This window comes from Physeter macrocephalus, chromosome 1, assembly GCF_002837175.3.
Source record: "Physeter macrocephalus isolate SW-GA chromosome 1, ASM283717v5, whole genome shotgun sequence".
Lineage (NCBI taxonomy): Eukaryota > Metazoa > Chordata > Mammalia > Artiodactyla > Physeteridae > Physeter > Physeter macrocephalus.
The window spans coordinates 112440107-112464300 of NC_041214.2; the positions used below are offsets into that span (position 1 = coordinate 112440107).

The 24194-nt window shown below is 37.1% G+C and overlaps 2 protein-coding genes across 2 annotated transcripts in view; one reads left to right on the forward strand and one right to left on the reverse strand.

Annotated features, from left to right (window-relative positions):
• The window catches only part of ABI3BP (ABI family member 3 binding protein), a 279616-nt gene that overhangs the window by 248475 nt on the left and 6947 nt on the right, over positions 1-24194 (forward strand). The window contains exons 64-68 of the mRNA XM_055085864.1: positions 11201-11280; positions 12075-12104; positions 12725-12886; positions 14189-14311; positions 15711-15892. Coding sequence (XP_054941839.1) covers positions 11201-11280; positions 12075-12104; positions 12725-12886; positions 14189-14311; positions 15711-15826 — 511 coding nt within the window. The 3' untranslated portion in view covers positions 15827-15892. The remainder of the gene's footprint in view (positions 1-11200; positions 11281-12074; positions 12105-12724; positions 12887-14188; positions 14312-15710; positions 15893-24194) is intronic.
• The window catches only part of TFG (trafficking from ER to golgi regulator), a 34065-nt gene continuing 27656 nt past the window's right edge, over positions 17786-24194 (reverse strand). Inside the window, exons 7-8 of the mRNA XM_007116291.4 lie at positions 21675-21770; positions 17786-18180 (exon numbers count right to left, since the gene is read on the reverse strand). Coding sequence (XP_007116353.2) covers positions 17786-18180; positions 21675-21770 — 491 coding nt within the window. The remainder of the gene's footprint in view (positions 18181-21674; positions 21771-24194) is intronic.

Sequence of the window (24194 nt, forward strand, 5' to 3'; positions counted from 1 at the left end):
ACTCAGGCTCAGTGGCCATGGCTCACGGGCCTAGCCACTCCGCAGCATGTGGGATCTTCCCAGACCAGGGCACGAACCCATGTCCCTTGCATCAGCAGGCGGATTCTCAACCACTGCGCAACCAGGGAAGCCCTGCCCATTTCTTAATTGGGTTATTTGCTTTTTTGCTATTGAGTTGTGTGAGTTCCTTATATATTTTGGATATTAACCACTTATCAGATATATGATTTGCAAATATTTTCTCCCATTCTATAGGTTGCCTTTTCATTTTGTTGATGTTTCCCTTTGCTGTGCAGAAGATTTTCAGTTTGATGTAGTCCCACTTATTTATTTTTGCTTTTGTTGCCTTTGCTTTTGGAGTCAGATCCAAAAATTATTGCCAAGACTGATATCAAGGAGCTTACCACCTATTTTTTCTTTGAGGAGTCTTATGATTTCAGGTTTCATGTTCAAATCTTTGAACCATTTTGAGTTGATTTTTATGTATGGTATACAATAGGGGTCCAGTTTCATTCTTTTGCATGTGGCTATCCAGTTTTCCCAATACCATTTTTTCAAGGGACTAGCCTTTCCCCATTGTGAATGCTTGGCTCCTTTGTCATAAATTAATTGACCATATATATGTAGGTTTATGTATGGGCTCTCTATTCTGTTCCATTGATCTATGTGTCTTTTTTTTATGTCCATACCATACTGTTTTGATTACTATTGCTTTGTAATATAGTTTGAAATCAGGACATGTGAGGCCTCCAGCTTTGCCTACTCAGGGTCTTTTGTGATTCCATATGAGTCTTAGAAATGTTTTTTCTATTTCTGTGAAAAATGCCATTGGAATTTTGATATGGATTGCATTGAAACTGTAGATCACTTGGGGTAGTACTGACAGTTTAACAATATTAATCCTTTCAATCCATGAATGTGGAATATCTTTCATTTTATTTGTGTTTCTTCAATTTCTTTCATCAATGTCTTAAAGGTTTCAGTGTACAGATCTTTCATCTCCTTAAAATTATTCCTAAGTATTTTATTATTTTCGAGGCTATTGTAAATTTTGAGGCTATTGTAAATGTAAATTGTTTGCTTAATTTCTCCTTCTGATAGTTTGTTTTCGGTATATAGAAAACCAACAGATTTCTATATATTAATATTGTATCCTGCAACTTTACCAAATGTATTAGTTCTAGCAGCTTTTTGGTGGAGTGTTTAGGGTTTTCTATATATAATGTCATGTCATCATCTGCAAATAGAAGTTTTACTTCTTCCTTTCCAATCTGGGCATCTTTTAATTTCCTTCTCTTAACTAATAGCTTCCAGTGCTATGTTGAATAAAAGTAGTGAGAGTGGGCATTCTTGTCTTGTTCCTGATCTTAGAGGAAAAGCTTCCAGCATTTCATCATTGAGTATGATGTTAGCTCAATGGGCTTGTCATGTAAGCCTTTATTATGTTGAGGTACATTTCCTCTGTACCAAGTTTGTTGAGTTTTTATCAAGAAAGAATGTTGAATTTCATCAAATGCTTTTTCTGAATCTATTGAGTTCATATAGGTTATATAGATTTTTATTCCTCATTTTGTTAATATGGTATATCACATTGATTGATTTGTGGCTGTTGAACCATCTTTGTATTCTTGGAATTAATCCCACTTGATCATGGTTTATGATCCTTCTAATGTATTGTTGAACTCAGTTTGCTAATATTTTGTTGAGGATTCTTGCATCTATGTTTCATCAGGAATATTGGATTATAATTTTCTTTTCTTGTAGTGTCCTTGTCTGGCTTTGGTATCAGGGTAATGCTGGCCTCAGAAAATGAGTTTGGGAGTTCCCCCCTCCCCTTCAATTTATAGGAAGACTTTGAGAAGGATTGGTGTTAATTCTTCTTTAAATGTTTGCTAGAATTCACTGGTAAAACCATCTGGTCCTGGGCTTTTGTTTGTTGGGAAGTTTTTGATTACTGACTCAATCTCCTTCCTAGTAATTAGTCTATTCAAATTATCTATTTCTTCATGATTTAGTCTTGGTAGGTTGTATGTTTCTAAGAATTTATACATTTCTTCTAGGTTATCCAATCTGTTGGTGTATAATTGTTCATAGTAGTCTCTTATGATCCCTTGTATTTCTGTAGCACCAGTTGTAATGTCTCCTTTTATTTCTGATTTTCTAATTTTATTTGAGTTCTTTTTCTTAGTTACTGTAGCTAAAGGTTTGTCAGTTTTATTTATCTTTATGAAAAGCCAGCTCTTAGTTTAGTTGATCTTTTGTATTGTTTTTTGGTCCCTATTTCTTTTACTTCTGCTCTGATCTTTGTTATTTCCTTCCTTCTACTAGCTTTGGCCTTAGTTTTTTCTTCTTTTTCTTATTCCTTGAGGTGTAAAATTAGGTTGCTTATTTGATATCTTTTTTCTTAATGTAGGCATTTAATTCTATAAATTTCCCTCTTGGAATTGCCTTTGAGGCATTCCAAAATTTTGGTATGTTGTCTTTCCATTTTCCTTTGGTTAAAGATATATTTTGATTACTCTTGATTTTTTTTCTTTGACCCATTCATTGTTCAGTAGCATGTTTGTTGTTTAATCTCCACATATTTGTGAAATTTCCAATTTCTTCTTTTAACTGATTTCTATTTTCTTACCATTGTGGTTAGAAAATACACTTTATATGATTTCCATTTTCTTAAATTTATTAAGGCTTGTTTTGCAGCCTAACAGATGACTTATCCTGAAGAAAGTTTCATGTGCTCTTCAGAAGAAAGTGTATTCTGTTGCTGTTGGATGGAATGTTCTTTGTATGTCCTTTAGGTCCATCTGCTTTAACATTATGTTAAGTCCAGTGTCTCCTTATTAATTTTCTGTATGGATGTTCTATATATACATGGTTGAAAGCATGGCATTGAAGTTCCCTGCTATTACTGTAGTGCTATTTCTTCCGCAGATCTGTTAATATTTGCTTTATATACTAAGGTCCTCCTATGTTGTGTACATGTTTACAGATGTTATATCCTCTTGATGAACTGACCCCTTTATTACTATATAATGACCTTTGTGTCCTATCACAATCTTTGGCTTAAAGTCTATTTTGTCTTATATAAATATAGGTATCCCTGCTGTCTTTTGGTTTCCATTTGCATGGAATATCTTTTCTATCCCTTCTCTTTCAGTCTATGTGTGTCCTTAAAGCTGAAGTCAGTCTCTTTTAGGAGAATTAGATGGGTCTTGGTTTTTTAATCCATTCAGCCACTCTATGTCTTTTAATTAGACTTTGGTCCATTTACATTTAAAATAATTATTGATAGATATGGACTTACTATTGCTATTTTGTTCATTATTTTCTGGTTGTTTTATAATTCCTTTGCTCCTTTCTTCCTCTTTTCCTCTCTTCCTTTGTGATTTGATTAATTTCTGTAGTGTTATGCTGTGATTCTGTTCTCTTTTTTGTGTGTATATCGATCATTGGTTATTACTTTGTAGTTACGAGGTTTACATAAAACGTCATATAAGTCTATTTTAAGTTGATGCCAACTTCAAACACACAAATGCTCTACTTTTTTAACTCTTCTCTCCACATTTTGTTTTTATGCCACAATTTACATTTTTACACTGTATATCCATTAACAAATTATTATAGTTATTGTAATATTTTTGTCTTTTAACTCTCATATTAGAGTTAGAAGTGATTTACCCACCACAATTTCAACATTAGAGTATTCCGAATGTAACTGTGTATTTACTTTTACCATTGAGTTTTATACTTTCATGTTTTCCTATTACTAATTAGCATCCTTTTGTTTCTGTTTGAAAAACTCTCTTTAACATTTCTTGTAAGGCTGATGTAGTGGTGATGAACTTTTTCAGCTTTTGTCTGGGAAACTCTTCATCTTGCCTTCAATTCTGAAGAGCAACTTTGCTGAGAATGTTTTCTTTTTTTTTTAATTTCAGCACTTTGAATATATCTGCTGGTCCCTTCTGGCCTAAAAGTTTCTGCTGAAAAATCTGCTGATATTGCTATGGGGGCTCCCTTGTACATAACAAGTTGCTTTTCCCCTGATGCTTTTAAGATTCTTTCCTTGTCTTTAACTTTTGACAATTTAATTATCATTAATGTGGATCTCTTAAAATTAATGTGGGTCTCATGCTGAGAACCTCTTTGGATTCCATTTGGAACTCTCTGGCCTTCCTGTATCTGGATGTCTGTTTCTTTACCCTGGTTAGGAAAGTTTTCAGCTGTTATTTCTTTGAATAAGCTTTCTGCCCCCTTTCTTTCCCTCTCCCCATTCTGGGACTCATATAATGCATATCTTGATCCATTTGATGGTGTCCCATACATCTCTTAAGCTATCTTTTTCATTGCTCCTCTGATTGGATGAATTTCACTGCCCCATCTTTGCGTCCACTGACCCTTTCTTCCACTCATCTAGTCTGCTGTTGAACTCCTCTAATGAAGTTTTCAGGTCAATTATTATATTCTTAACTCTGTGTTTTCTGGTTTGGCACTTTTTTATATTTTCTATTCCTTTGTACTTTGTTTACGCATTGTTCTCCTGACCTTGGTAAGCATCTTAATGACTTATTTTGAACTCTTTATCAGGTAAATCATTTGTCCATTTCATTAAGATCTGTTTCTAGAGATTTTTCTTGTTCTTTTGTTTGGAACATATTCTTGTTTCTTCATTTTCCTTAATTCTCTGTGTTTGGTTTCTGCACATTAGATAAAACAGCCACCTCTCCCAGTCTCAATAGAATGGTCTCAGGTAGGAAATGAACCTCTTGAATCAGCCCAACCTGAGCTCGTACTTGTTTTGTTTCTCAAACCTCTAAGATTGTCCAAGCAACTTTCTTTGTTTCTAGTGGCTCCTGGTAGTTGGGGGTATGCCAAAACTCATGAGTGTCCCAAAGGGGAGGAACACAGTCAGCATCTACATGCAGGCTGATTATAAGCTGGGCCCTAGGCAGTAGGTGGGAAATTATGTAGTTAAGCTGCTTCCAGGGTGTTGACTTAAAAAATATTCACAACCTAAAAGTTGAGAGTTATATTTTATTTGGTGGGCATTTTTAGGACTTCAAGCCTGGGAGAACTGCTCTGCAGAGGTGGGGGGAACCAGGATATATAGTTTTGCAACAAAGAGCAGGTAGTCAGAACATCAAAAGATTACTGTTAAAGAAAATGAGATATCCCAAGTTAAGGAATTTCGCGCTTTTCTATGCATGGGGAAGATGCAAGAGTCTAGGCTTACTGAAATCATTCCTTTGATATGCACCTCAGCTATCTGGGGCCAGTGTTTTTACATCCTGAGTTTCCTCAGGGCTCACTGTAGGGAGTGGCTGCAGTCTGATGGCTGCTAGATGGCAGGTATTCTTTCCTTCCTGAGTTCCCTCAGGGCTCATATTGGAGGGCTGCAATTGCTGATGACTGTGACATCCTTTGTTTACTGATATGGCAGGAAATATTCCATTTCTCAAGGGAAACACTAGGCGATGGCTGTTTTTGCCTGCTGGGCCCAGGATATAGTTAGGGCAGGGAGGCAGGGTAGGGAAGTGTGCTCCTGCGTCTATTAAAAACTGCTTTTTTGGGCTTCCCTGGTGGCGCGGTGGTTGCGCGTCCGCCTGCCGATGCAGGGGTACTGGGTTCGCGCCCCGGTCTGGGAGGATCCCACATGCCGCAGAGCGGCTGGGCCTGTGAGCCATGGCCGCTGAGCCTGTGCGTCCGGAGCCTGTGCTCCGCAACGGGAGAGGCCGCAGCAGAGGGAGGCCCGCATACCACAAAAAACAAACAAACAAACAAACAAACAAAATGCTTTTTGTTTGCTAGTCCTGTGGAATTTGTGAACACAAGCCCACTGGCTCTCAGAGACAGGCAATATGGAGACCTATTCCTTGGGCAGCAGCTGCAAAAGCTGGGGTGTCAGCCATTTGTACAAGCCCCTTCCAGGGAAATACTAGTGGCTTGGTTTTATTGTTGTAGCAGGCTGAAGGAAGAGGGCAGGGAAGGTGTATGCCAACTTCCCTGTCGCTGGGGAGGATCACAGCCAACCCCTAAACATGTGCTAAAACTAAAAGCTTCACCCTCAGGTGTCAGCTTTTAAAAGATGCAGATAAACACCTTTCAGGGAAAGATAGGAAGATGGGCATTTTTGCCTGCTTCCTCTGTGTTGAGCCCTGGGGGGCAGCTAGTTAAAAACTGCTTCTTTGCCACAGTCCTGTGGGACTCATGAATGGCTAAGTAACCCATTGGCTATCAGAGCCAGGTGATCCAAGGACTCATCCCTTTGGATGGAAGCTGTAAAAACTAGAGCACAGACATGTTTACAACCTCCTTCCAGGCAGATACTAGCAACTTTGAGCAGGCTGGAAAGAGAAGGTGGGAGAGCATCCAATGGCTTCCCTGGTCTCCAGGGAGGATCACAGCCCCCAGAGCTTGCTAAATTAAAATCCTGACCCTCAGGTTGCAGCTTTTAGCACTGGCAGATAAACACACACCTTTCAGAGAAATATTGAGGTAGGTGATTGTGCCCTTTTGCTCTGCCACAGTGAGTGCTCATGCACTTGTGAAGAAGTGGATTTGCTATATCCTTATGGGTCTCATAAACACAAGCCCAATTGGCTTTCAGAGCTGAGTGTATAGGAGACCCATCCCTCAGGTAAGAGTCTTAAAAGCTGGGATGCAGATGTGGGTTACAAACCCTTTGCTCCTCAGGAAGAAGTTGGGAGTTGGGGGTTCCCTCCTGATTATATGGTGCTGTGTCAGGGATGGGATTTATGGTGTGTGTCTCAGCTTTTGCTACCCATTTTGATGGGGGTATTCTCTCATTTCCCCAGTGCATAGGAGTTGCTCAGCTAGTTTCTGGATCTCTTTCAGAGGGAATTGCTCTATGTGCAGCTGTGCATTCAATGTGTCTGTGAGGGGAGGAGAGCTCAGGAGCTTCCTATGTTACCATCTTAGTCCTGCCTCTCTCATTCTCAATTATTTTAGCTATTTCTTCTGTTAACTAAATCCACGTGTCTAGACTATTTCTCCAAATGGTCAAGTGCTCAAGTCATCTATTTGTTACATGTGTTTGTTTATGGCAACATCTCCTGGAAGCCCTCACCATCATCTTTTGCCTCTCTCCTATGTTGAATCCCCCTAATTCCTATATCCCGCGTCTTCCTTGTTTACTCACTTTCTGGAATTTCTTGAGAAACACATCTTGAAGAAAGGTTATGGAAGATAATATTTTTGAGTTCTTACGTGTCTGAAAATATCCATGTTTTATTCTGATAGTGTTGTTTAGCCAAACATAGATTGTAGGATAAAATGAACGCTTGAAAGCATTGTTCCATTATTTTCTAACTTCTAGAGCTGCTGAGATGTCACGTCATTCTGATTCTGCATCCTTTGAAACGTTTAAGGTCTTGTCTTTATCCCAGTACTCTGAAATTTTGCAATTTGTTTGCTTTAGTCTTTTTTCTTTTTTCATCTTGCTGGGCAAATATTAGGCCTTTTAAATCTAGAAACCCATGTTTTTCAATTCTGGGAAATTACTTAACTTTCTAGGATAATTTTCTACCCTCCTTTTCCACTCCTCTCTCTTCTAGAACCTACTAGTTTTATATTCCCTGAAAAAATCTGCTCCTTTCAATATTTTCTCTCATTTTTCACCTTTTTTTCTAGTATATGTAAAATTTCCTTAACTTTATTTTCCAAACATTCTATTTGAAGTTTTATTTATTCTGTACTTTTTATTTTAAATAACTTTCTTCTCTATGGGACTTTTGCACAGCTAAACTCCTATGCTTATTCTCTATGTATAATCAATATTTTCTCTGAGACATTACTCTCTTCTACCTACAGTGTCATAAATCTTGTGATAAAATGTGCTTCTTGGGAAAGATTTTGCCTTTGAAAATATATTGTTATATATTTTCTGTTTAATCAGCCAAAAATATGTGCCTTTTAGTTCTCATGCAGTTAATTAAACTTAATTTAAAATGATTTCTTCAAAACTTGTCAAGTATCATAAAATGGTGGCAAAAAAACCCAAAAACAATCCCCAAAAGTGGCTTATCAACATTTGTGGCCATTCTACAAATATAGCTGAAGTGTAAATAACTGTGAAATAAAAAGACATGGAAATAATTTCAGCAATCAGACTTGGCCGAAGAACAGAGCTTTTAGGCGATGGCCTGGAATGTGGAATGCATTGCCTGCCTGAATCCAAGTCCAGGTGCCTGTGATTTCTTTTTCCACTTTCAGTTCACCATTTTTTTTTTTAATAAGTTCATTAGTCCTCTGAGCTAGAATTTAATCTGTGGAAAATATTCTATGCCAAAGCACCCCATGTATGTGCTATTTATTTAAATGAGTGAGATGGGTGGCTTTATATCGGCAGTCTTATTGCAAAGGATAATGGCACTTTCTACCAGTAGATTAGTTTACAAAATGCTTTCATATGCAGTTTTTCAATCTAAAAACCCTGAATGTTTTAATTCTATGACATAAATCACAGCAAGATCCTTTTTGACCTATCTCCTAGAGAAATGGAAACAAAACCAAAAATACACAAATGGGACCTAATGAAACTTAAAAGCTTTTGCACAGCAAAGGAAACCATAAACAAGATGAAAAGACAACCCTCAGAATGGGAGAAAATATTTGCAAACGAAGCAACTGACAAAGGATTAATCTCTAAAATTTACAAGCAGCTCATGCAGCTCAATATCAAAAAAAACAACCCAATCCAAAAATGGGCAGAAGACCTAAATAGACCTTTCTCCAAAGAAGATATACAGATTGCGAATAAACACATGAAAGGATGCTCAACATCACTAATCATTAGAGAAATGCAAATCAAAACTACAATGAGGTATCACAGCACACCAGTCAGAATGGCCATCATCAAAAAATCTACAAACAGGGCTTCCCTGGTGGCACAGTGGTTGAGAATCTGCCTGCCAATGCAGGGACACAGGTTCGGGCCGTGGTCTGGGAAGATCCCACATGCCGCAGAGCAACTAAGCCCCTGAGCCACAACTACTGAGCCTGCGCGTCTGGAGCCTGTGCTCTGCAACAAGAGAGGCCGCGACAGTGAGAGGCCCGTGCACCGCGATGAAGAGGGGCCCCCGCTTGCCGCAACTAGAGAAAGCCCTCGCACAGAAACGAAGACCCAACACAGCCAAAAATTAAATAAATAAAAATTTATAAAAAACAAAACGAGATATACTATATATTTTAAAAAACAAAAACAAAAACACCGTATGCTAACACATATATATATGGAATCTTAAAAAAAAAGGTTCTGAAAAACTTAGGGGCAGGACAGGAATAAAGACGCAGACCTACTAGAGAATGTACTTGAGGACACGGGGAGGGGGAAGGGTAAGCTGGGACGAAGTGAGAGAGTGGCATGGACATATATACACTACCAAATTTAAAATAGCTAGTGGGAAGCAGCCACACAGCACAGGGAGATCAGCTTCAGTCCTTTGTGACCACCTAGAGGGCTGGGAAAGGGAGGGTGGGAGGGAGGGAGACACAAGAGGGAGGAGATATGGGATGTATGTATATGTATAGCTGATGCACTTTGTTATACAGCAGAAACTAACACAACATTGTAAAGCAATTATACTCCAATAAAGACGTTTAAAAAAGTTTTTTAAATAAATAAATGAAAACCCTGCATGTTTTAATCCCCATATCACAAAGTTTGGAAGTTTGGAAAAGCAAAGACAATAGGAGTACAATGGTTAAAAGCGTCATTGCTCTTAACTGAAAAATAGGAAAATACTTATCTCTTGAGGTTTGTGTGTATTGCTTTTCATATGTAGTGTCTGGTACATAGTAAGCACTCAAAAAATGTTCACATTGTAATGCTAGAATCTGTCTTCCTTATAGATTCCAGCAGTGCCTCAATAGTTAAAAATCTGACTCCTTGAGCCCCAGAAAGTTCTGTTATTGCTCACTTGGTATCCTCTGTACCAAATTAAGAGCTGTCATCCTTCTGTTTTTCACTTTTTTCTAAAGTATTTTTTGTGTTCTGCACTTAGTCAATTACAAACTTTTCAAAACGAGGAATTATCTCCCAAAAGTCTTTCACAATTTTGAAACTCAGTCAGTTCTATCAGCTGACTCAAGCTGGTTTTACATTCAAAATTACTTTCCTGCTAAGTCTGCTACTGAAAGGAACTCTTAGATTCAGGCAAACGGCAAATAGCTTTACTGTTTGAACTTAAAAGGGTTTGCTCTGCTCGAGTATTCTATGGATGAAATTTGTCAAATATTGCATAGTAATTTAGCACATAATTCTTAAGGACAGAATCAAACATAACTACAAGGGATATGGGCTTATTTTGTCTTTTGTTTTTTTTTTTTTAACATAAAGGGTTAAGGGCCTGGCCCATATGAGTCTAGTTTATAGAAGGAGAGGAAAGTGTCTTTGTGCCCATACTCTTCATGAGCTGACACTACCACGCCCCTACTCGGAATATATCGGGGCTTCCTATGATCCACAGAAGACCCAAGTTCCAGGAGATATAACCAGGAACTTCTTGCAACAAAATATTTTCATGTACATCTGCTCCCATAGCTTATCTAGTAGTTCTCAAATGTCAGTGGGCACAGGCTTCACCTCAGAAACATAAATACCTCTCTGGAACCCCTCAAAAAGGGATTCAGTAGCTAGAATGGAACAAGAAGTATGCACTTTAAACAAACTTTCCCCACTGTAGCTCTATCATGTGATTCTGACATGGGTAGCTCAAACCCCACAATGAAGAACATTGCCTAAGTTTATAGCTATACCCAGGGTTGGGATAATAAGAAATAAAAAGGAACTTATTCTGAGCTCCCAGGAAGTAGCTAAACATTTGAAGGAAACTGAGGCTCCTTGTTACTGGAATTAGCCTGGGTCCACCACATACCTCTTTTCCTGTATGTCCATTAGCAACCTGCCCAGCTATTCTATTAATTTGGAGTTTTTAAAAGACAACACTCTTTTTTATTAACTTAACCCTTTTCTTCTAGAAAACAATTAGACAAGCTGTTTGAACAGTAGAATTAAAGGAATTTTTCTTTCCTGAAGCTTCTTCTAGAACATATGTCCATTCACCGTCATGATGATTTCAAAACAGAATCAGGAAGAATGTCGGTATGACAAGAAAACTGTTTGTTTCCTACCACTTAAGAATATTATTTTTGTTTTCTGTTTGTTTCTTTCCCCCCTACACAGCTATGAGTTCCAGGTGAAACCCAAAAACCCACTTGGTGAAGGCCCACCCAGCAACACGGTGGCATTCAGTACTGAATCAGGTAATCACATCAGCAGTAATTCCTAACAAGGATATAAAGGGTCACGATGTTTTGCATAGCTTGTTTGAAACCTAGCTAAACACTGGGTAAAGCATCTGATTTAAAAAAAACCATCCATTTGAAAAAGCAAACTGATGAAGGTACCTTTAAGGAAACACCCCTTGGGTTTTTCCTCATTTATCTCGATGTCAGAAAAACATTAGGCATATCAGTTTAAAAGAAAAAAAGCATACAGTCAGTCTATACTCAATAGTGCATGAATGCTCCTCTCTATGCCTAGAATCTGTGCCTAGAATCAAAATATCAGACGCTCAGCCACAGTATCCAGAAAGGGAATTCATATTATAGTTTTTTATGATGAACAGCTGTGAAATTTTCTAATTTGGCCCAAGTTCCAATTCCTTAATGAGATACATCTATACTCAGCATTAGTGTACAATTTTTTTTACACCAAATGCAGTTCATGGCATCTTGGTGATTTTATCATCAATAGTTTTTTTAATGAAACTAAAAGAGGAAGATTTTAAAATGGAAGTAAAATCTAGAACAGCAATGAAGACTACTAACTACACAACTCACATATAAAAGATACAGCTGAGTACGTGGCAGAGGAGATTCTCCAATGGAGAACAATTCCCAAAACAAAATAAACAATTTTCAAATTTGGACTTTAGTAAGAGTGTACCGTTTTGCAAGATTCCTTAACAACTGTAAGCACCCATCTTCTTCACTGTCACTGGAACATGGGGACTTACCTAATAACCTCTGACTCTGTCTTTGCTATTTCTCCTTAGCTGACCCAAGAGTGAGTGAGCCAGTTTCTGGTAAGTACCTACCTGGATGAGAACACAACTACACACTTTCCTACAGTGATTCAACTAAACGGGCATGGTAGAATTTTAGTCATGATTTTACTTTAGTCCATTTAGTCTTCTTAGAATATCAATCAGGTATGAATTCTTACTTAAAACATTCAGTAACATTGACAGCCTATGTTGTTTCAGGAACAAGTTGAATATTTTAAAACCTGCTTTCCATTCTTGTAACAGACCAGCTCAACTGTTCTGTTTAATAATTAAGTCAAGATATAGGACCCTCATTTCCACTTTTAATAACAAGTCACATTAAAACAACTGTTCAAATTGTATAATATGCTGCAAAAAAAAGAAATCTAAATTTGCTCAAGGGATGCTGTTCTACATTGAGCACTGCAGAGGCTAGTCAACTCTGACACGTACTACTCCAAGATTTACCTCATCATTGACGGAAATTTAATTGGGGGTTTACTCTTATATTTTTGGCTCCAATATTTAGCACTGGAGAAAACCAGCTATCAGCAGGTTGACAATGAACTTGGCAAACTGCTTTTTTAAAAGCTTTTAAGACAGCTCTTCGGGACCGAAAGTCAAATACTAAACTCAAACTATGTGCTTTCCTTATGCAGCAGGAAGAGATGCCATCTGGACTGAAAGACCCTTTAATTCAGACTCTTACTCAGAATGTAAGGGCAAACAGTATGTCAAAAGGACGTGGTATAAAAAGTTTGTAGGGGTGCAGCTGTGCAACTCTCTCAGATACAAGATTTATCTGAGTGACTCCCTCACAGGTAAGCAGGGCCATCAGTTCTGTTTTGAGGATTATCCTTCAGGAAATGCTTTGCAGCGTTCTGTAACTTAGCCTTTTCTATGGACAGTCCCAGACACGAAGGTGTGATGTAAATACAAGTTTCCTTTTTGAGCAAGATGTTATTGGAATCTTAGGATTTGAGACATGCTATAAGAAGGTAAATAATGAAAATGCAATCTGAAACAGTGCCATCGTGGCAAACTTGAACATAGAAAAACTAGTCACATCCAAGCTCAATTTTGTTACAGCCAACCCAGGATAAAAAGCCTGGTAGTAAAAAGAGTGTATGTAACAATAATCATGGAAGGAGTATGACGTATTTAAGATTTTAAGTCTGTCAGAGACAAGAGCAAGATTAAAACACTGAGCCAGAAGGGCTATAACCCCTTGCTCCAGACTCAGTGGGTTATTTTCTCTTCTATATTCATACAGTACAAATTTTAAATAAGATTGGCACCAACATAGAAAGGTAGACATTTGCTCAATCATTCAACAAAACTATCTGCTTTGCTCAGACATTGTTCCAGGTGCTGGGGACAAAGCAGGAAATAAGACACGTTCCTGCTCTTTGTAGCTTACAATCTAGTGGGAAGAGACAGAAAGCAAACATATAAATAAGAATTTCATATAGTGCTCTGAAGAAAAAAAAAGGGTGAAAGAAAATGGCTGAATGGAATGAAAATGGAGAAAAAAATGGCTGAATGAAAGCTCTTTTACTTAGAATGGTTAGGAAAAGCACCCCCTCAAAAGGTAGCACTTGTGCCAAGAGGAAAACTATGAGAAGGAACCAACCACGCAAAGATCGAGGGATAAAGAACCAGAGGTAGAGGGAAGAGAAACGCAAAGACTTGCAGCAGAAAATGCCTCGCCGGTTCCACTAGAGTGGCTGAGGCTTAGTAAAGGGAAGATCAGGCAGCATGAAATCGTGCGGAGCTAGGAAACCAGGTAAGGACTCCCGGGTTTTATTCTGAGTATAACAGAAGACTGCTGGAGAGATTGATGGAGGGGCGTAACACTATCTGAGTTGCGTTTTTAAAAGATGACTAATCTGTGAAAGGAGGAGGGGAGGAAAAATAGGGAAAAGCAAGAGTGAAAGCAGGGACGCCAGCTGGGAGACGATTCCATAGTTCAATCAAGGAACACTGGTGGCTCGAACTAGAAAGAAAGGGGGGAGAAGTACAAGAACAAGGAAGATGGATTATCTGAAACAATTTGATTATTTCAGAGTCCTCCCATATCAAAGGCAGTAATACTTCATGATCCTTTTAATTTGTTTTTTCAGGAAAATTTTATAATATAGGTGATCAGAGAGGCCATGGAGAAGATCACTGCCAGTTCGTAGACTCATTTTTAGATGGACGCACAGGACAGCAACTCTCTTCTGACCAGTTACCCACCAAAGAAGGTATGTTTTCTGAGCCTCCTCGTAAGCAAGAGGCTTTTACAAATTAACCCAAAAAACATTCAAGCTGAGAAAATCAATCACTTTAAAAATAATTCTGTAGTACTACTACTCCATCTGCCTAGGAAAAAGGACTTCCCACATAAGACCTTAACATGAAGACTTTAACAGAAGTTTCTTCACTTTCCTCCCATTCCTTAAGCCTGTTCCTTAGAGCTGAGGGAAATTACAGAACATCTTATATAAATCTATCCTACTTTAAGAAAACCTGAATTTGCAAAAGCAGCTATAAAAGAGCAGCTTAATTAAAGCAGCTATAAAAGAGCAGCTTAATTTCCCCAGCTTAAATCATTCATGCACTACTTTTATGGTTTTTGTCATACTGAGCACACAGGCAGTTTTTTCTTATTCTTTTAAAAATTTTAAAGAAATTCAAAGCTTTACTACTACTGTAGAAGGAAAAAAGAATGTTACCTGCTTTATAAATAATTCTATAAATACAATTAAAATAGAAGAATTCTGCTGAGAAATGACTTAACCACTGTAACTTGCTACAGACACATTAGCACCAAGCTGTTTAATAAGAATTGAAAAGACTGAAAATTAATTTAATCCCCGGCCAGGTAGGGTAGGAAAGGGTAAATTACATATCCATATTACTCAGGAGTTACCAAGAGGGGCTTGTTAAATACTTAAAATTATTTGACTAGTCTTTTCAGCATCATATTTTGGTCACTGGCACTAAAAATACCAACCACAGTAAAAGGTGACTTAATAAGATCTGTGAACTCGTTAACAGAAAATTGAAACTGCTGCCTCACAGGAACCGGATATACAATATACTGTAAATTGTGTCTATTTCTGTAACATTTTACATTCACAGCAAAATTTTTAATCACTTAGTGTAGGGTCCTTGAAGGAAGATTTCATCAAAGTTTAGTTCTGAGAAATTTAGCAATCTTAGACCAACCCTTCTTTCGTTTCCTAACATTTTAGTACAACACGCCTTTAACCAGGTAACTTCACAGACCACCACTACGCTGTAAGTACAGAAAGTACACTTTTACGTAGGTCAAAGTGTGTACTGAACTTGGTCAGTTATACTCAAACAAAACACGAAACCCCTCCAACTCCTGCCCCCTTTCAGCTTTATCTCTCAAATACTACCAACCATCCCATTCCTAGCTTATTAAGGCAGATGTCAAGGAGTTTCAAGTGTCCCTGATGTTTAGCTGGCCATTACTGCCTCAGGAAAGATACCAGGGCCCCTCTTACTATCCTTTTTCTAAAATACTCTGCTTCACCTAGAGTAAGCGTCAGGCATTCAATGACACCCTTCAACCTATGAGCATTGAGGACAAAAATATATCATAGCAGCTATTAAAATTATTTTCTCTCTTAGGCTATTTCAGAGCAGTTCGCCAGGAACCTGTCCAATTTGGAGAAATTGGTGGTCACACCCAAATCAATTATGTCCAGTGGTATGAATGTGGGACCACAATTCCTGGAAAATGGTAGATGCTGCAATCACGTTCAGAAGTGCCTTCTGTTTCATCATGGCAAAAAATAATTGGAAACAGTATGGTATTTGTCACATGCATTTAAAGCTCTTCTGTTTACTATGTATAAAAGTTTAAAATCTAATTAATGGCAATATTAGATGTTTACTAGAAAGATTGCTAAGAATATTTATCAGGTTTTACAAAGTCATTTAAAGAAAGCAAAATATTGACATTAACAGAATAACATTTTTGGGGAAGCTGGCTCCCTGTTCATGGTATTTTAAGAGATCATTTGTATATTATTTATCACACTGTTGTAATGATGTTTTGAGATACTTTTATAACAAAATTAACATCAAAAAACTAATATACTTTTAAAAAAATACTTACTTTTATTGTGTATTCTTCCTACTGGTGAGTTAATTCCATAAATCTCTACTTGGTTTAACTTATTAGATCAAATTATCTTCAGCATATATATCTGGGGGAAAAAGGTGCTAATATTCACATGTTTATTTAAACTTCAACTTTTTAGCAACAGCTGAATATCTTTTCTGAAGTGTTTAAATAGTTAAACATTTGTGACAGTATACATTTCCTCAAATATCTGCAAATTATTGAAAAGATTTTGTTTGAATCAGTAAATTTCATTTCAGTTATAAATGGGATTGAGAATTATATATAGCATTTCAAAATACATATTTTTTTCTTTCTCTACCCATAAAAACATGTTACAATGTCTGAATGTTCTTTGTCAAACTATCCCTTTAAGCAGTTGTGTTCCTACTGTTTTTAATATAATTCGAATCAAGCTGTATACAGAGACTGACTGTAAAGTCTAAGCACAAAAGGATAATGCATGATGAGATCCCTGCCATTTTATAGGATATTTACTATATTTTTACACAGAAGATGTCTAGGGAATGAATATACTGGAGGCTGTTTTCATAATTCTGTCTAACCCAACCTGTAATGAAAATCTGACTCGTTTTTATGTAAAAAAAAAAAAAAAAAAAAAAAAAAAAAAAAAAATTTTTCTCCTTCATTTGGGAAGGGAGATGGGAATTACACAGAAGATGTCTAGGGAATGAATATACTGGAGGCTGTTTTCATAATTCTGTCTAACCCAACCTGTAATGAAAATCTGACTCGTTTTTATGTAAAAAAAAAAAAAAAAAAAAAAAAAAAATATTTTTCTCCTTCATTTGGGAAGGGAGATGGGAATGCTGCATTGTTGCCCTCATCCTTAAAGGACCTTTCTGTGCTTACCACCTTTCACCAGCCTTCAGTTTTATCAATACTTCATTTTCTATTTTTCAAACAAGTATAAACTCTGCAATAAAGAGATGTAGTTTTTTTAAGACCGAGTTCTTCATTTCTGAGTGGTTCATTTCTATAAGGAAAATCACAAGTTATTTAGGATCTACCAAACCCCCCTTGTATCTTTTAATACTATATCTATCTATCATCATCTATCGTGTTTGTTTATATATAATGCTAATCTATCTTCTTGTGACATCTAGTTTAGTTTCATTGTTTTAAGCCAAAATCAGGACAAAATTCAGCAGCACTGTGCTTCTCTGAATAGAAAGGCATAAAAGATAAAAGGTCTATACTTCATTTTAAGACCAAAACATCAATAAGGATTTGTTTTTTCTCATTTACATATATACACACACACATATAGTGTCAACGACTAAATTAAATTACAAGACCACTAATGGATAATTACAAGACCACTAATGGATTCAATCATCTTTCTTTATTAACCTATCAATGTTTGTTACATTTATACATAATATCTAGTCTTCGCAAAGGGATCTACTTTAGTACATCATGTTAAAAGTAAAAAGCCAAGATGGCTGAACTTCAACCTAGCATTTTAATATCCTCTGGACAAGGCAAGCTAGAAAGTCAATCACTTTGCACACATGTAAGAGTAGTGTTCCAAAATAACTAGGGAGCTGCTACAATTTTAAGCAGGGGAGGATCGATAACCTGGTCCAGGTTGGGTATAGCCCTGACCAAAGGGAGGACGGCTACGTGCATAAGGGTTAGACCCACTCGGAAGAGGGGTCATGGTACTCCCAGGAGGTGGAGTGAAACCTGGTCTTGGTTGATAGGCCCCGGGTTGGCTTGGAGCCATTCCAGGTTGTGAGGCAGGGGCCACAGTGTAATTAGTGGGCTGAGAAGTTTGGGTAGTGTAGGTCTGTGGAGGGTAACTGCTCGCCTGGTACTGCTGTGGCGGCTGAGCAGCAAGTTGCTGAGGCTGACCAGAGAAGGCAGGAGCCGGTGCCTGGGAAGCTGGCTGCTGGCCATATCCCTGGAACTGCTGAGGTTGCTGGGGTCCAGTCTGCTGACTGTAGCCTGCTGAAAAGGCAAAACGTACATATCTTATTTTTCCTTTTGGTGACCATTTTCCAGAGAATTAGTCTTACTGTTGTTATGGACAAAAAAATGACGAGAAATTTAACAAACTTAATCCTAAGTATTTATGCAACAAGTAGAGTAGCAGAGTCTATATTTCAAGACCACATAGTATCCAAGAAGCACTTTCTAGACAATTTTGTAAACCCTCTAAAATTAAAACCGCTATATATACTTCTTCTACTTCAACTCCTCCTACACTGTATAATCCCTGAGAGCAAATTCCTGTTCTAGCATAACTCCCAGTATAGAGTAGATGTTCAAATGATAAATGTAGGAATTAATGCAAAAGCTAGTCATTAACCTGGTTCTGAGGGGCCTGTTTAATAACAGTACCAAATAAAAACACATTTTATTTGTAGAGAATGACTATTTTTAAATGAAACAATGGTGCTACAAATTCATCTTATTGTGCTAATGAGATGCTTTAAGGTTTATTCACTCTGTAAGAATAAACATTAAGTGCCAATTTTCACAATCCTTAAAATCTTTCTTTTAGATTTGGTATCTGATGTTTTTGCCTTTACAATTCAAAATTCTGGCTTAGCAGTAACAATGTAACACACAGAAAGCATATCATATTGCCCCACAAAAATCAACATCTATATTCATTAGTTACTAGGATGTAAAGTCTTTTAAAATAAAAGGTCTGCTTCACTAAAAACTTTTATCTCTACCATGAAACACACCTGCAGCTACTTGCAATGAAACCTCTCCATTGACTGGAATCCTGTCAGCATTAAATACCAGATACATAAGACAATTATTAAAATATGTACAACCCTGCATTTAAAAAAATAAAAAGGATTGAATGAATTTGAGTATATTCTGAACTCACCTTGAACCTGGGTTCAAAATTTACTCATGAAAGAAACCTTTCTGACATAGTCCATGAATAAAACTGGAAAAGGTCACAGAGGGAAACTGCCAAACCAGCAGAGTGTCAAAGATGGTCCAATGTTACCACCACCACTTACAGTCTCCAAGCAGAGCATTTAGTTATTTCCATATCTCCCCAAATTCAAGTTAATAGGACTAGCAGGATCAGAAATACAGAGATAATAATTTGAAAAGAACTAAACTTTACTCAGTGAAGACCCTGACGAAAATCATTAAGAGCAAGCTTAATTTTTAATAAGTAAATCAAGTATCGAATGCATTTTACTCATGGCAGTATCTAAATACTGAACTAAAGTCGATTCATGATGAAACCCTGATGTCATACAATTTCTCCTATCCTCTACATAAAATTTTTTTACTGTAAGTTTTTGGAGAAACAGAAGGACTCAGCTTTTATACTGAAAATATCTATTCGACTTAAGATTGTGAGCAAAAAAAAAAAGCTGTCTTCTCATCCTGGCAAATGAAATCTACACTGGCTTTTTTAACAGCATCTGGGGACAACCATATCTATTTTTCAAGAGAGGGAATAACCCCTAAGGGCCTAAGATGCTGTTTCATTAGCAACCTACTAGTCTTTGACCATAATATAGCAATACCTCTATATGTATATACTCTCCTCCTCCCACCACCATCCCCTCCCTTGAAAAACAAACTAAAGGAGTAACTTTGGTGCAAGTCGCCAGAAATGGCAAGAAATGGCAATTCTGTGGTTCTTTGAATAAATGAATTTTAAAGAACAAGGAGTCATATGGTCCACAAAGCCTAAAATATTTACTATCTAGCTTTTTATGGCAGAAAAGTCTGCCAACCCCTGGTCATGGTTGGAGAATGTAGAATGATATAGGGAAGTAATTAACTACAAAGTCAAGGGTACTGGGTTCTGGTCTGGTTCCCGCACTAAATGGCTGCATGTCCTTTGATGGATCACAACTCTGAACCCTAGTTGTCTCATTTATAAAATGAGTGGGTGGGACAAGATCAGTGGTCCCCAACCCTGGTTGCACTTTAGAATGACGTGCAAAGCATTTAAAATAAAAAAGCCTGAGTCCCATCCTCGACCAAATAAAACAAGATCGCTGGGAGTAGAGCCCAGGCACCTGTACTTTTCAAAAAACACCTCTCCAGGTGATTCTGAAGTATGGTGAAGACTGAAATCCCCTGGATTAGATAACTAGGTCTTTCCCACTCTAATATCTATTATTTCTACAAATTATATAATTTGTAACACAGATTTTCTTTAAAGGACTGCATCCTAAAAATAACCTTCCCCCAATATTATAGTCCAAGTTCAAATTCATTCCACCTATTTTATATAATTAAAAACTAGCAGCTACAGGTTAAATCACTCCACAGCAAATCCAATCCAAATAAAAACTGTTCTTTGTGTTAAAATATGTCAAACTCCAATGGTAGAATTTTATGGTCTAATTCAGGGGGTCAGCAAACGTTTTTCTGCAAAGGACCAGATAGTAACTATTCTAGGCTTTGGGGGCCACATGCTTTCTGAAACTTTTAACTGCAGGGGTGGCGTTTTCACCTAAGTTCCAACCAGATTTAAGGAAAAAAAAAAGAGCACACACTTGCTTTACGAATAGTTGTACCCTGTCATTTTTATTGAGGAAAATGATTAGGCTTTTTTGAGTGGGAGTTCCTTAGGCTCACTGGCAGCAGCAGTCTACTATATGGAGCTTTAATCTTAGACTTTTCGATGATACCTAAGTTAATGTTTATATTAAATGAGATAATGTGTGTACACAAGGGATTGCTAATGAGGTTGACTGTTTTCCCCCATGTATTTATTGCATGTTCTTTGCTCATTTTTGTAAAGTTAATCTTACTACTTTTCTAAAATTACAGTTGAAATTTTGATACTTAAATCTTTGACTGTAAAACAAGAGTTGAACACAAAATTCTCAGATATAACAAACGTAAAAATTACCTGAATTATAACCACAGTATTCAAAGCTACACTGAGAGATTTTTATGTTCTTAGTTGCCTGAATTACGTTTTACACAATTCTACTTTTATGCCCTGTTTTTGGTATTCCTACATACTTTTGAGAGATTTAAAAACCTATGTAGCTTAATTTGGTTCTTATTTAATAAGACCACCTCTTTCCACGTTCCATGGAAAGTTCCCTGAGAGAACTGTTAATGCTTTTATAGGTACTAAGAGTACACTGGGATAATGTGTTACATATAATGGAGGAAAAAATGTTGCATTTTTGTAGCTCGACATCACCCAGCAGGTAAGTCATTTCATCAGTAGGAGGTAACTTTGTATTAAAAACTTTTTTATACTATAGGTTATTACTGAATCATCTACTATGATTGTAAGTCTTACCTGCCCACTGGAAAACTGAAATGGTGATTTACAGTAAAAATTTTTATGCAAAATATTTAAAAATAAATAAAACAAGTGTTATTTCCCCCCCCCCAAATAAATACTTAATACCTACTATAACAAATCAAGGAATTAGGGGGAAAGAAAGTTTCTTGAGTACAGAGACAGCTCCCTCTGGACACCCGCTCACCTGCATACTGAATACCGTACTGCTGCGTCGGCTGGGGGGGCACCTGTGGCTGAGTGCCATAGCCAGCCTGCTGCGGGTACTGCTGGTACATCTGACCTAAAAGAGACAAGACAAGGCAAAGAGGCAGGTTTAACGTGGCAGAAGAGAAACGCTTTCAAAGCACATTTAATTCTCTCCCAATTCACACACATAAACACACTGAGAACCAAGACACAAGAATGTGTTTGTTCCCCTCTAACTGTCTATGAAGAAGAGAAGAATGAACAATTTAACAAGTGTGGCCACTCTGCTGTGGAATAACTGCAGAGAACTCTAATCAGCAGCAAATAACATGAGTGGTTACTTCAGAAATTCCAGAAAAACTAATGTTTTCAAACCCAACTGCCAACAGATATGTACTACTAATGTTCAGTAAAAATCAATAAATAAAAATTTGAGGAAAGGGGCAAATACCATTAATAGCTCCTGTGATTTCCAAACATGTAAGAATTTACTGGTTCATGTCTTTATCATCTCTACTACTTTACAGTTGTTCTAATGGTGGATTTAGCTAGATCAAATGCCTAGAGAGCAATAAAACTTGCACTGTAATATCTAGCTAGAATTTAAATTTTTAAAAAATCTAGCTAGTATTTAAATCTTTAAAACAACTTTATGTTGCTGAATCTTTAAAAAATATTCAAACTACCTGCTGTTAATCAAAAGACAACAGGTAAACAGCATACTTTTGGCGGAAAAAGACAATGACTAAAAAAAAGTCAATGCATTATCTAGTGCCATTCAAACTGAGATGCAGGAGGCAGCTAGTGCTCACAGGCTGCAATCACAGGATAGAACCCACGCTACTGGACTGGGTGCCCAGCCCTAGGTACTGCAGCACTAAATGAGCTATGCCCTTATTGATAGCCAGATTATTTCCTAGCAAGCAGTGGTATACTTTTTATGATAGAAATAAAATTTGCTTAACTATTTTTTAGCTATTAATCCTCTTCCCAAATACAACCAAAAACTGACATAAAGTTTCTTAAATGCTTTCTTAATGGTTCAAGATTTATCAATAGCACAAAAGGTAGTGCAGAAGTTAACCACCTTTTAGAAGATACTGCCTTAATCCTAGATTGTATTTCATAACTAAATTTTAGAACAGAAGTGACCAGAATCTGGTATAGAAATATAATCAAAGGGAAGGAATATGCATAGCATTTGACAGTGGGTTCTAATTCCTAGAAATCAGAAGGATTAACTCTACAATACAAAAATAAGCAAAGAACACACAATGAATACACAGGGGAAAAAAAACCCAACCTCATTAGCAATCCTTTTTTCAGTACAGAAAGATTAAGCAACTTACCTGGGGTCAATACATCACAGCTAGTAAGAACCATCACCAGAACCCAGGCATAACTCTAGAGCGTTAGCTTAAAAGGAGTTTTGTACATGCTATCTTGTTTAATATAAACATTACCTTAGGTATCATCGAAAAGTCTGAGATTAAAGCTCCATGTAGTAGCCTGCTGCCAATGAGCCTAAGGCTCTCCCACTCAAAAAAGCCTCATCATTTTCCTCAATAAAAAAATGACAGGGTACAACAATTCTTAAAGCAAGTGTGCGCTCTATTTTTTTTTTAATTTGCTTTGAACTCATTGTGAAAATGCCGACCCTGTGGTTAAATACTATCTCTACAAAGTATTTCTTTTACTTATTTTAAATACACTTCATTCCAGTCCAAAACAGGACTCTCACTCTGTCACAGTATTCTGAAAATTAAGAAGTCTGTGTTTAGTTGTAAACAATGAAGAACAACTTGACATACTTGAAGGAGACAGCTACTGGATATATTAAGCGAAAAAGCAAGGTGCCAACAGGGTTTAGAGTAAGCTATGATCTGAGGGAAAAGAATATATAAGCTACGTTTTGTGTATTATATTTTCAGAAAGAATCAATGGTAGAAAAAAGTAAAAGCAATAAAACATATTACCTAGGGAGAAAGAGAATAGGATGAAGCAAAGAGTAATGGTGAGGCTTCTAGGACTATACTTTGTGACACAGATTGGTAGCCAGCCTCTATGATGACCCTCAATGACTCCTGCACATGTATAGCATATGATAAGGGGTTGGTATCCTTTGTATTTTTAGAAATTAGAAAGATTAACTCCACAATACAAAAATTAGCAAAGACCAAGCAATAAACACATGAGTATTCACTCTCTTGTGTAGTCCCCTCACACTGAATAGGGCTGACCTCTATATCATTAGAATATTGCAGAAATGACAATGACATTTCTGAGGACACGTCGTGAAAGATATCCATCTCCTATTACTGTCTTGATCATTCACTCTGGTGGAAGCTGCCTGTCATGAGGTCACCCAAGCAGCCTATGAGATCCATGTGGTGAGGAAATGAAGCCTCCTGCCAACAACCATGTGAGGGAGTCATCTTCAAAGTGAATCCTTCAGTGCAGGTTAAGCTTCAGAAGACTGTAAGCTCATGAGAGACCCTGAGCCAAAACCACCAAGCTA